At 51.2% G+C, this 13,354-nt stretch overlaps 1 protein-coding gene across 1 annotated transcript in view; it reads left to right on the forward strand.

Moving 5' to 3' along the window:
* The first annotated feature begins 6,276 nt into the window (after positions 1-6,276).
* The window catches only part of LOC140430060 (PI-actitoxin-Avd5a-like), a 60,757-nt gene continuing 53,679 nt past the window's right edge, over positions 6,277-13,354 (forward strand). Inside the window, exons 1-2 of the mRNA XM_072517600.1 lie at positions 6,277-6,394; positions 8,237-8,259. Of these exons, the coding sequence (XP_072373701.1) occupies positions 6,340-6,394; positions 8,237-8,259 (78 nt within the window). The 5' untranslated portion in view covers positions 6,277-6,339. The remainder of the gene's footprint in view (positions 6,395-8,236; positions 8,260-13,354) is intronic.

Consider the following 13,354-nt stretch of genomic DNA (forward strand, 5'->3'; position numbering starts at 1 on the left):
TGATGATGCTAAAGGAAGGGGCCCCACAGGCGGTCAGGAGTATCACCTTCTGGCGGTCGTCCCCTATAATAGTGTTTACCCTAAAAAGTAACGCATATGCTCAGCGTATTGGGCCCAGTCTTCTACACTTGTGTCAAAAGCATTGAGCCTCCCGAAGAGCGGCATTTTAAAGTCTGTTCTCACCTTGCTCCTCTGTAGCGAGGTTCAGCCATGGTCCAGATGGCCCGAATCGCCATCTGTAGTTCTGCTTTTCCTCGTCGCCAGTATTACAATGACAGGAGTCCCGAGAAGGATTCAAATCAAAAGGTTTATTTAACAAGCCAAAGCAAAGCTGCAACACAGCGGGGAGGACAACCAGTCCCAGCCGGGACCATCCGAAGATGTCGGTTCAAAACATTCAGTGCTTGCTATTTCGCTTTGGCTGTTGACATATGCCTGAAGGCAAACATTATAGGACATGTGCTGCACAACTGATTTCACAGCCTATCATTATCACAGAGGGGTGTCTGTCAGTTCACAGTATGATTAAGAGATCCAGTTGATTATACATTCTTTAGAATGGTGCTTTGATACAAATGTTTATTTTCAGATGGGATTAAGTACTTGAATTAAATGCTTGCTTTTATAGTGGATTAAGCAATTTAAGGAATTTAAGTGTAGTGAATACATTTTTAATAAGGGAAGTGGGTTGGAGGGCCATGGTGTCATTTGATAATATAAGATAGAACATTTTGCCTTTAGATTATGGGGTACTACATTTGTGAAACATGTTTGCCATTTCATTGGATTCTGAAAGAGCTGCAGGCCAAGGTTAAGGTAAGAAAGCTTGTAGGACCAGTGCCCCTTAGAATTACCAATAGGTTCCCCTAGGGGTCAATCATGAAAATACTTTGCCATACTTTCATTGCCAGTCCATTGGATTTCAGGGCTCTGAGCCAAGAGTACATAATGAGGCTTGGCTGACAGCCCAGAAATCCATTAGCCTATTGAATCACCTGGGACTGGATTCTCCGATTTTCAGGCGATGTCCTGACACCGCCGTGGGAACGGTGGCGTTTTACGACCAAAGATTTGCTTCAAAACAGCCACCGATCCTTCGTTTGGTTGGGTGCTAGCAGTGTTGCTTTTCTTTTCCTGTGGCTCTGTCCTAACCATGGCAATCAGTGAGTTTGCCCTTCTTTCTTTTGATATCTATGTTCTAATGCTCAGAGTCGCCAGGTATCAAATGATACCACCACAAGGTTCAACCGGCTATCGATCAAGGTCAAGGATACATTATTTACACACACAATGGATCATGCAACATAAACTCACGAGTTAACTACACCTATTGACTAAGACAACCTGTACTTAACTTCAGGCACCAGGCTTAGGTCAGAGGAAAAGTGGTTGTTGTTCGATTCTGGATCTATCGAGTCTGGAGACGTAACTGCTACTCAGCTGGGCTCATCCGCCTGGTAGCGGGCATTGAACTTGGACTTGCTTCTGCTGGTGCTGCGATTGGAGATGGTCGTTGCCGGGGCGCCAGGTCCAAAAGAGGACGAACACACGGTGGACTCTCTTCTTATACTTGGGGGATTTCGCGCTCTTTTGGGCGGTCCTTCAGGTTGGACCCCACTAATTGGGTGATTCTTGATCGCTCTGTTCGATTCCTAACCAATAAGTGGGCGGGGATCTGGATGGCTGGGCGTGTCCCAAGCGGCCACTTACCCCGTTGTTTACGCTTCCCCTGAACAGGGAGTGGTGCCGAAATGTCTGGGACTGAACCGGTCGCTCGAGTACCAGTCCTTTGCCTTGGTGAAGATGGGACATCAAATGCTAATCGGCCCATCAAAATGCTCATTGGTCGGAGTTTCGTTACCATCTGGACTCCTTGCTTGCAAATATACATTTCAGGCTCTGAGCCCGCCTGAGTCTTGCTTTGTCCATTTTACCTGCTAGGCTTTGCGAGTTTATCTGTCCAGGTTGTAAGTGGCCATCCCAGATGACTACAGCAGGAAGGCAGGGTAGCACACGCGGCTCTAGCTGCCGATACGGGTGGATAATTGTCGGGTCCGTGGCTGTGCGTGCGCATGGCGGCGGCCTGCAGCAGCCACACCGTGCAACATGGCGCCGGCTGTGTGTGGACCCGGCCTGCAAAATAGTGCTCCCCCCTTTGGCTGGCTCGTGATCCCCGGACCACACCCCAACAGTGACCCCAGCCCCTGCCAAAGTCCCCCCTGTCCGCGGATCAGCTCTCCCCGACTGGATTGAGTCTGCAGCCGCCACGCCGAGTTCCTGACAAATAATGGCATGAGAGACCCATTCAGTGGGAATTCTGACGGTCGGGGGCGGAGCATTGGGGGGAGAGCCTCAGGCAACATCCCGAGGCCGCCGATACAGTGTGCGGCGTACTCCCAGCGTACGCTGCTTTGGAGGGGACGGATAATTGTAAAAGCAGCGCCACCCCCGATTTCGGCGGGAACGCTGATTCTCCGGCTGATCGGCGAACTCGATTTCAGCATCGGCCCGAGCCCCAGGGAAAACATTGCTTTCTGATCTATTCTATCAATTTCACAATGTTTATTTACACGATTAAAAAGGTTTCCGGTGCTTGCAATTTCAGCTATTGATACGTTAAATGGTCTGACATTTTTATTGGGCTGCAGTAAAAATATTTTTCGGAAAGCAAATGGAAAGCAATCAATAAATTATTAGTGTTAAAGGTCTTATTTATGCAAACTATTGTCACTACAGGTACCATATGGTAGGACAGCTATAAATCACACCATTTACCAACATCAATAAATGATGGACGAGGAGAGAAGCAAGAGTGGAATTGTTCTGGAAATTAGTTGATTAAAGGGCAGAGTGATCTTCTGCGCTGAATTTAAACTTTAGGATTTATTACTCTTGGGGGATAACTTCAGGTGACAGGAACTCACTAGGGTCTGGTTTAGCACAGGGCTAAATAGCTGTTTTTTAAAGCAGACCAAGGCAGGCCAGCAGCACAGTTCAATTCCCATACCAGCCTCCCCGAACAGGCGCCGGAATGTGGCGACTAGGGGCTTTTCACAGTAACTTCATTGAAGCCTACTTGTGACAATAAGCAATTTTCATTTCATTTTCTCCTTCTATGTGGTCTATAATGGGTCAATGGGTATGGAAGAGTTGGACGTTAACATGGGGGCATGAGGGGCCATAAGGATTGTTTGGGGGACATATCCTGGCATGGGAGACATGAGAGGTCATGGGACTGTTTGAAAGGTGTGGGCTCATGAGGGACCATTGGGGTTGATTAGGGCATAAATTGGTATGGGGGGGGGGTGTTATGAGGAGGACCTTTAGAACTTACCTTTCAGAATACCGAATATGGGGTGCCATGAACCACGACTCTTTGAAGGTTGGCCTGACTTCATTAAATTGCCTATCCCTGTAGTGAAGCTGGCCAGGTGGGGAGTGCAGAGTGCGGATTAACGACCCGAACCATTCCCCACCCGTTAAAGTCACTCCTGAAAATCAGAAACCTTGGGAATGGGGTCAGAAATTCCAGAATTAGGACTCGTCCGTCATTTTGAAAGGGCTCCTGAGTCATCCCAACTGCGCAAATACCCAGCCCCTGGTGTGAAAAAGTCTCAGGTGGGCATTGCCGAGGTGCTCGAGAGCATGTCCCAGTCACTCGGGATTACGTCCCAGAGGCAGGTGGACATTGGTGAGGCACTGCAGAGCGTGACCCGGTCACAGAGGGGCATCGCTGAGGGCATCGACATCATGGTGCAGCCAATGACGAGCCGCCACGGCGAGCACAGCCAGGTGATACAGAGGCCTCTGGAGGTCAACCCAGCTTCATGAAAGGAGCTGTTTATTTATATTATTTGCGATGTACATTGATCGGAAGCAATGCTCAAGGTCAAATTTCTGAATATCTGATGGTCACATATCAGCTGCACGTTCATCGAATGGAACCCCTTTCGGTTTGTATAGAGCCGCCTGTCATCTGCAGCTGCTCGTAGGGTGACATGCATCCCGTCGATCACCTCCTGGGCCTGTCGACAATGGCAGCGAACCCCGCTGCCCGTACATCCTGGTGGGCTCGGTGCACATTGAAATGGATGTACTGCGTCGACTGGGCATCTCGGGCCTGCATGATGGCGCGGATGCTCCTATGCACTGAGCTCTGTGAGATATCAGATAGGTCCCCACTTGGCGCTTGGAAGGAACCTGTGGCATAAAAGTTCACCTTGAGGGCCGCTGGGAGTGGGTGTCCTCCCCCATTCCCCCGCGGTACCAGGTGTGCCATGATCTGGCAGATATGTTACACTGACCCCTGCTCAGCTGGAATCTTCGATGGCATGCCTGGTCCGGCAGATCCTTGAATAACAGGTGCTGTCCGTACACGCGAGGCCTCATTTGGTGCCTCCTTCGCACCTCCTCCTCCTCCTCCTTGGCCATCTCTCCATCCTCAGCGGCTGCCTCCTGTTCCTCGGTGATAGGCTCCATTGCTGCAGCTTCCTCTTCCTCAAGCAGCTCTGTCTCATACAGCCACAGGGCATCCCCCAGGGCTGCGGAGACTAGCAGGAAGGCCACCATTGCTGGTTGAATTCCAATATCCATTGACTGCAGGGGGTGAAAGGCCGACATGTTAGCATGATGCATACTCCTGTGCCCAACCAGTTCCAATGGGCGACATGGTGCCCCCGGTTGGCACTTCAGACTCTGCCCCCGCATGTCCCCCCACTCCATCCCCGCACCCCTGGCCCCATCGGTGCCCGGCATCGGTAATGTGGGTTGTCAGTGGGATGCACTGCAAGGTGGCTGCCTTGCAGGCTGCAGCAATGGCGGTCCATGCCTGGACGCCACCCCAGTCCTGTGGGGGGGTCACCCCGGCCACACGCTCCGTTTGCCCGTCACCCAACCCCAGGCCCTGGCAGGGACACCCCCCTCCCCACCCCAGCCAGCCCGGTCAGTGTTCGGCCCGGCAGCCCATGATCGTGCCTCTCCGTGTCTCTCCTCCTCTCTCTCCCTCAGCTGCCACGCCGGCTGTTTCACGATTTTTTAATGCACAAGTGAACCTCACCACTGTGAATTTGCCCCAGTGGAGGCGGAGAATCGCGGAGGCCCGGAGAATAGCGGGTCAGGCCCGCTGATGCTATGCCAAGGGCGTTTACTGTACGTGCGGAGTGGAATGTATTGACACCGCTGTCGAGCAGACGGAGAATTGTGATTTAGCGTGAAATTAATACCCGCCATGATTTGGGCGTCTGAACTGATTCTCTGCCCAGATACGGAGTATCTCCAGTGGGTGGAAGCTGCCTGCGCAGCACCAGGGGAAAAACCAGGTCACAGTCATGTTGAGGGCCGCCATGCTGAGTGGCACCGTGGCACAGTGGTTAGCACTGCTGCGTCACAGCTCCAGGGTCTGTGCGGAGTCAGCACGTTCTCCCCGTGTCTGCGTGGGTTTCCTCCGGGTGCTCCGGTTTCCTCCCACAGTCCACATATGTGCAGGTTAGGTGGACTGGCCATGCTAAATTGCCCTTAGTGTCCAAAAGGTTAGGGTGGGGTTACCGAGTTACAGGGATAGGGTGGAGGCGTGGGCTTAAGTGGGATGCTCTTTCCAAGGGTTGGTGCAGACCCGATGGACCGAATGGCCTCCTTCTGCACAGTAAATTCTATGACCTACGATCGCAGGGGAAATCCATGGAGGTGAAACGAGACAGACCGGGGCATTGCACGACAAGGGCGGCCCAAGTTTGTTTCCAAGACAAGTGCAGAGAAAAGCATTTGCGTCCTGGGTGAACCTCAGAGCCGGGCACTGAAGTGCACATGACTGAACTTGTCAGGAAAAAAGTTGAAATTGTCATTTAGGAACATACAGGCCCTTCATAAATTCTGTAAGAATTATAAACTCTGTTATTTGAAGAGCGTTCCTCAAATCTTCCCCAAGCCCTTCCCCCTTTGCCGGAGGCAGCACCGAGCCCAGCCCATCTTCAACTCCAATATGTCAAAACGCTGCCAGCTGACACATCAGGAAACCTCCTGACTCCTGTTTCACAGCGCAAACATGAATATCCAACCACAAGAGTTGATTGTTTATGGCTGGGAGCAGACTGGAACTCTAGGTGGCCCTCTTGTGGTTGTATCCTTGAGTGTTTGATCTTCACCTGTATCATTGATGTACTGTTTAGCACTGATGCATTTTGGCTCAGGAACGCTCAGTCTGTCATTTTGGGTAAACATTAACCAGCTGTATGTTTCACTGAGCAGCCTTCCCTTTATATAAACCAGCTCCGTATACGAGATAAGTGTCAATACAAGTGGACGACTGCGCGGTTACTGACTCAAAGCTTCCACTGCAGGAGAATGGGGTCTTTCTCAGCCTTTGCTCTTCTGTCCATGTTCTTATTCTCTGAAATCGGTAAGTTCCTCTTAATACCGCTGGTTACAGTCATGGAGCCGGATTCTCCGCTTGCTAACGCCGATATCGTAATCGGCGATCGGGCGGAGAACCCCTGTTTATGACTGAATCTGGGGCAGCGCCTGTTTTCGGATGTTCTGCCCCATCCAAAATGGCAGCATCTAGGAGTACAGCGTACGCCATTGGGACAGCCTCAGGACGTTACCTGAAGGCCCTCCCCCGATGCTCCGCTCCCGATGGGCCGAGTTCACGACGGCGCGGGACAGGTGTGCTCTCAGTTTTCGTGAACCCGGCGTGGTGGATGCGGACTGTGTCCAGCGCCGCCACAGTCGGGGGGGAGGGGGGAGGAGACGTGCTGCTGGCTGGGGAGGGGGGCCCTCGGCGAGGACTCGGGGGACTGTGGGGGGTCGCCCGGGGGTGGCGAGTGTGTCCAGGGGGTACTATCTGGCAGGTAGGGACTGTGCAGGGCCGGCACGGCCACGGAACCGGCAATTCCCAGGCGTTTATATCAGCAAGGCCGTGCGTTTTACGTGGACCGGCTACTAGCCCTTTACCGGTCGGAGGATCGGTGCTGAGACCTCGCCGATTGTTTCGTCATAAAGACAGACACTTCCTCCGGACATAGCCGCAAAACCGGAGAATCCAGCCCAAGGACTTTACTTGCTTCTCACGCTCATATTTATTTATTACCATTTTGTTTAGTTAAATAAGGACTGGAGTCTGCACATTCACATTATATCATTTGATCTGCAATTGCCTAAGGCTTACGTGGGCTCTGGTTGTTCTGGGCGGCGACTTCATCAACACACGTGGGTTTTAAAAATGTTTCTGTGATGCTGCTGCACTTGTTCACTGAGCATTTCACGTCCCATTGCTGATTGGTGAAGAGTCTGACTCGCAGCTTGAATGGTGATTGTCTGTCACTGAGTGACAGTGTTGGGGACGGTGTCAATCTTTGCTAAACACCCACTGGAGCCCACACCAAGCAGGGATGGCACTCCAGGATATTTAGTGAAGGATTCTCAGCAACATAACATTAAAATGGGTTCACACCCTCCCCATATTCACGGGAAAGCTCCAAAAGACGCCAGGTCCAACAAGCAGTCTTACAATAGTATACGTATTTCCCATCTGCACTGTTCATGAATTGTAATTTAGGACAATATCCGTAGATATTGAACAAGACAATTGTGACATTATGGGAAAGTTCAGAATACAAAGGGTTAATGTCATATCATAATTAACCACTAGATGGAGCTAGATGTGGAACTATATAAATCACTGACTCACAGGCTTCTAAAAGAAGGCTGGAGAGGAGAGCACAGGAGAGTGAGAGAGATCAGAGTACAGTTATAGGTGGAGTGTGGAGACTAGTATTAGCTGAATGTAGATTGTACATTACTAGACTATTGTTTACTATAGGAGTAAGTGGTCGAGCTTTAATAAGTAGTGCAATGAATGTTAGCTTTGTTAATGAACTTCGCTTCTGTGGTCTTTGTGAACATTACAGCATCCATCCTGAGAACAAGAATCACAAAGAACACAACAATCCATCAGCTGCTCTTGTCACATGAACGATGTTGGTCTCAGAGTAACAAAGAGATTAAACAGCCGCCTGACTAGAAAGTAAACAAGATGAAATAATGAAAGATTAGAGTAAAATTAATTGCTAGTTTAAGTTATTTGCATAAAAGTGAAAAATAGGCTGCAACATGTTGTGTGGAATATCTTATCATATCATTATTTGGATGCAGCTGATTATGAAAATCTGTTGTGTTTATGAGTTGTGTTATTAACCAGTGCAGTGACTATCTTTCTTCCCGCCATTTTACTTTTTTACAGTTGCCATCACTGGACAAACGGAGGTAGGAAGTGTGTATTCCACATTCACATTTAAAGCAATTATCTTTTACAATGAATAGATTTTCATTCTCATCCAGATTTTAAAAAATATATATATTTATTCAAATTTTTCAACAAATTTTTCAACAAACCCCCCCCCCCCCCACCCCCACAACAAGAAAAAGAAACAAAACACAAGTAAAAATTATACATTGGATTTTCCCCCCAAGATACAAGAAACTCCCAGAAAACAGTAGAAAATCCACATGGGGAAACCCCCCACTTTAATCCAAATGCCGCCCCAAAAGAACCCCCCCCCCCACCCCACTCCCTTTCCCCCCCCCACCCCCACCACCACCCCCACCCCCTCTCCCCCCATCCATCCTTCCCGGGACGAACTGATGATTTTCCCGAATCGGGGACCAAACTGAGGCCCCCACCTCATCCTGTGTCGCCTCCACTGCCCCCAGATCTTCAGCGTCGCCACCACCACCGGGCTCGTGGTGTACCTTGTCGGCGAGAGCGGCAGCGGTGCCGTCACCAGCGCCCTCAGGCTCGTGCCCACACAAGACTCCATCTCTAGCCTCTTCCATGATGCCCTCTCTCCCTCCATCACGCACTTATGGATCATCGCCACGTTGGCTGCCCACTAGTAGCCACATAGATTCGGCAGCGCTAGCCCCCCCCCCCCTGTCCCTGCTACGCTCCAGAAACACCCTCTTCACCCTCGGGGTCTTATTCGCCCACACAAATCCCATGATGCTCCTGCTTACTCGTTTGAAAAAGGCCTTGGGGATCAGAATGGGGAGGCACTGGAACACAAAGAGAAACCTCGGGAGGACCATCATTTTTACCGACTGCATCCTACCCGCCAGTGAGAGTGGCAGCATATCCCATCTTTTAAAATCCCCCTCCATCTGCTCCACCAGCTGCGTCAAGTTGAGCTTGTGCAGGGCCCCCCAACTCCTAGCTACCTGGATCCCCAGGTATCGAAAGCGCCTTTCCGCCCTCTGCAGTGATAGCTCGTCTATCCCCCTTCCCTGGTCCCCTGGATGCACCACAAACAGCTCACACTTCCCTACGTTGAGTTTATACCCCAAAAAGCCGCCAAACTCCCTAAGGGTCCGCATAACCTCCGCCATCCCCTCCACTGGATTTGCAACATACAGGTCATCGGCATACAACGACACCCGGTGTTCCTCCCCCCCCGAACCACCCCCCTCCATTTCCTGGACTTGCTCAGTGCCATGGCCAACGGCTCGATCATCAGTGCAAACAACAAGGGGGACAAGGGGCACCCCTGTCTTGTCCCCCGGTACAGCCGAAAGTACTCCGACCTCCGCCGGTTCGTAGCCACACTCGCCACCGGGGCTCTATATAGTAGCCTGACCCAACCGATGAACCCCTCCCCGAACCCAAACCTCCGCAACACTTCCCAAAGATACTCTCACTCCACCCGATCAAAGGCCTTCTCCGCGTCCATAGCTGCCACTACCTCCGCTTCCCCCTCCACCGAGGGCATCATAATCACATTGAGGAGCATCCGTACATTTGTATTTAGCTGCCTACCCTTTACAAATCCCGTTTGGTCCTCATGAATCATCCCCGGGACACAGTCCTCAATTCTCGTAGCCAGCACCTTCGCCAGCAACCTAGCGTCAACATTGAGGAGCGTGATCGGTCTATACGACCCACATTGCAATGGATCCTTGTCCCACTTCAAAGAAATCAGCGCCCTGGACATTGTCGGGGGCAATGTCCCCTCCTCCCTCGCCTTATTAAACGTCCTCATGAGCAACAGGCCCAGCAGGTCCACATATTTCCTATAGAATTCAACCGGGAACCCATCCAGCCCCGGGGCCTTCTCCGCCTGCATACTCCCCAATCCTTTAACCAGCTCCTCCAGCCCAATCGGCGCCCCTAAACCCGCCACCTCCCCCTCCTCCACCCTCGGGAACGTCAGCTGATCCAGGAACCGTCGCATCCCCTCCTCCCCTGCTGAGGGCTCAGACCTGTATAGATCCCCATAGAAGTCCCTAAATACCTTGTTTATTCTCACCGGACTCCGCACCGTATTCTCCTCTCTATCCTTAACTCCACCAATCTCCCTCGCTGCCTCCCTCTTACGAAGCTGATGTGCCAGCATCCTACTCGCCTTCTCCCCATGCTCATACATCGCCCCCTGCGCTTTCCTCCACTGTGCCTCTGCTTTCCCCGTGGTCAACAGGTCGAATTCCGTCTGGAGGTTCCGTCGCTCCCTGAGCAGCCCCTCCTTGGGGGCCTCTGCATACCTCCTGTCCACCCTTAAGATCCCCCCCACCAACCTCTCACTCTCCCACCCCTCTCTCTTCTCCCTATGGGCCTTAATGGTGATTAGCTCTCCCCTGACCACCGCCTTCAACGCCTCCCAGACTACCCCCACCCGCACCTGCCCGCAGACCCCCTCACCCACCAACAATCCCACGTCCAGGCGCCACAGCGGGCGCTGGTCCCTCTCCTCCCCCAACTCCAGCTCCACCCAATGCGGGGCGTGGTCCGAGATGGCTAAGGCCGAATATTTCGTTCCCTCGACTTTCGGGATTAGCGACCTACTCAAAATGAAAAAATCTATCCGGGAGTAGGCTCTATGGACGTGGGAAAAGAAGGAAAATTCCCTGGCCAGCGGCCTGACAACCATCCATGGATCAACTCCCCTCATCTGGTCCATAAACCCCCTAAGCATCTTGGCCGCTGCCGGCGTCTGACCCGACCTGGACCTAGACCGGTCCAATGCTGAGTCCAGCACCGAATTGAAGTCCCCCCCCGCCCCCCCCCCCCCACCCCCCCGCCCCCCCCCCCCCCCCCCCACCCCCCCCCCATTATCAAGCTTCCCGCCTCCAGATCTGGAATCCGAACCAGCATGCGTTTCATAAATCCAGCATCATCCCAATTCGGGGCGTACACGTTCACCAGTACCACCCGTACCCCCTGCAACCTACCACTCACCATCACATATCGACCTCCATTATCCACTACAATACTCAGTGCCACGAACGACACTCGCTTCCCCACCAGTATTGCAATCCGATGTGTCTGTGGTTCTCTTTCCATTCCCGAGTGTCTGTGTTTCACTCTCCATTTCCGAGTGTCTGTGTTTCACCCTCCATTCCGGCGTGTCTGTGTTTCTCTCTCCATTCCAGAGTGTCTGTGCTTCTCTCTCCATTCCAGAGTGTCTGTGTTTCTCTCTCCATTCCAGAGTGTCTGTGTTTCTCTCTCCATTCCCGAATGTCTGTGTTTCACTCTCCATTCCCGAGTGTCTGTGTTTCTCTCCCCATTCCCGAGTGTCTGTGATTCTCTGCCCATTCCCGAGTGTCTGTGTTTCTCTCTCCATTCGCAAGTGTCTGTGTTTCTCTCTCCATTCCCGAATGTCTGTGTTTCACTCTCCATTCCCGAGTGTCTGTGTTTCTCTCTCCATTCCCAAGTGTCTGTGTTTCTCTCTCCATTCCTAAATGTCTGTGTTTCACTCTCCATTCCCGAGTGTCTGTGTTTCACTCTCCATTACAGAGTGTCTGTGTTTCTCTCACCATTCCCGAGTGTCTGTGTTTCTCTCTCCATTCCCAAGTGTCTGTGTTTCTCTCTCCATTCCTAAATGTCTGTGTTTCACTCTCCATTCCCGAGTGTCTGTGTTTCTCTCTCCATTCCCAAGTGTCTGTGTTTCTCTCTCCATTCCAGAGCGTCTGTGTTTCTCTCTCCATTCCCGAGTGTCTGTGTTTTTCTCTCCATTACAGAGTGTCTGTGTTTCACTCTCCATTCCCGAGTGTCTGTGTTTCTCTCTCCATTCCCAAGTGTCTGTGTTTCTCTCTCCATTCCAGAGTGTCTGTGTTTCACTCTCCATTCCCGAGTGTCTGTGTTTCACTGTCCATTCCAGAGTGTCTGTGTTTCACTCTCCATTCTAGAGTGTCTGTGTTTTACTTTCGATTCCCGAGTGTCTGTGTTTCACTCTCCATTACAGAGTGTCTGTGTTTTACTTTCGATTCCCGAGTGTCTGTGTTTCTCTCTCCATTACAGAGTGTCTGTGTTTCTCTCTCCATTCCAGAGTGTCTGTGTTTCACTCTCCATTCCAGAGTGTCTGTGTTTCACTCTCCATTCCAGAGTGTCTGTGTTTCACTCTCCATTCTAGAGTGTCTGTGTTTTACTTTCGATTCCCGAGTGTCTGTGTTTCACTCTCCATTACAGAGTGTCTGTGTTTTACTTTCGATTCCCGAGTGTCTGTGTTTCTCTCTCCATTACAGAGTGTCTGTGTTTCTCTCTCCATTCCAGAGTGTCTGTGTTTCTCTCTCCATTCCAGAGTGTCTGTGTTTCACTCTCCATTCCAGAGTGTCTGTGTTTCTCTCTCCATTCCCGAATGTCTGTGTTTCACTCTCCATTCCCGAGTGTCTGTGTTTCACTCTCCATTCTAGAGTGTCTGTGTTTCACTCTCCATTCCAGAGTGTCTGTGTTTCTCTCTCCATTCCCGAATGTCTGTGTTTCACTCTCCATTCCCGGGTGTCTGTGATTCACTCTCCATTTCCGAGTGTCTGTGATTCACTCTCCATTCCCGAGTGTCTGTGATTCACTCTCCATTCCCGAGTGTCTGTGTTTCTCTATCCATTCTAGAGTGTCTGTTTTTCTCTCTCCATTCCCGAGTGTCTGTGTTTCTCTCTCCATTCCCGAGTGTCTGAGTTTCTCTCTCCATTTCCGAGTGTCTGTGGTTCTCTCTCCATTCCCGAGTGTCTGTGTTTCTCTCTCCATTTCCGAGTGTCTGTGATTCACTCTCCATTCCAGAGTGTCTGTGTTTCTCTCTCCATTCCCGAGTGTCTGTGTTTCTCTCTACATTCCAGAGTGTCCGTGTTACACTCTCCATTCCAGAGTGTCTGTGTTTCAATCTCCATTCTAGAGTGTGTGTGTTTCTCTCTCCATTCCCAAGTGTCTGTGTTTCTCTCTCCATTCCCGAGTGTCTGTGTTTCACTCTCCATTCCAGAGTGTCTGTGTTTCTCTCTCCATTCCAGAATGTCTGTGTTTCACTCTCCATTTCCGAGTGTCTGTGTTTCTCTCTCCATTCCCGAGTGTCTGTGTTTCTCTCTCCAATCCGAGTGTCTG

The sequence above is a fragment of the Scyliorhinus torazame genome, chromosome 9, assembly GCF_047496885.1.
Source record: "Scyliorhinus torazame isolate Kashiwa2021f chromosome 9, sScyTor2.1, whole genome shotgun sequence".
Taxonomy (NCBI): domain Eukaryota; kingdom Metazoa; phylum Chordata; class Chondrichthyes; order Carcharhiniformes; family Scyliorhinidae; genus Scyliorhinus; species Scyliorhinus torazame.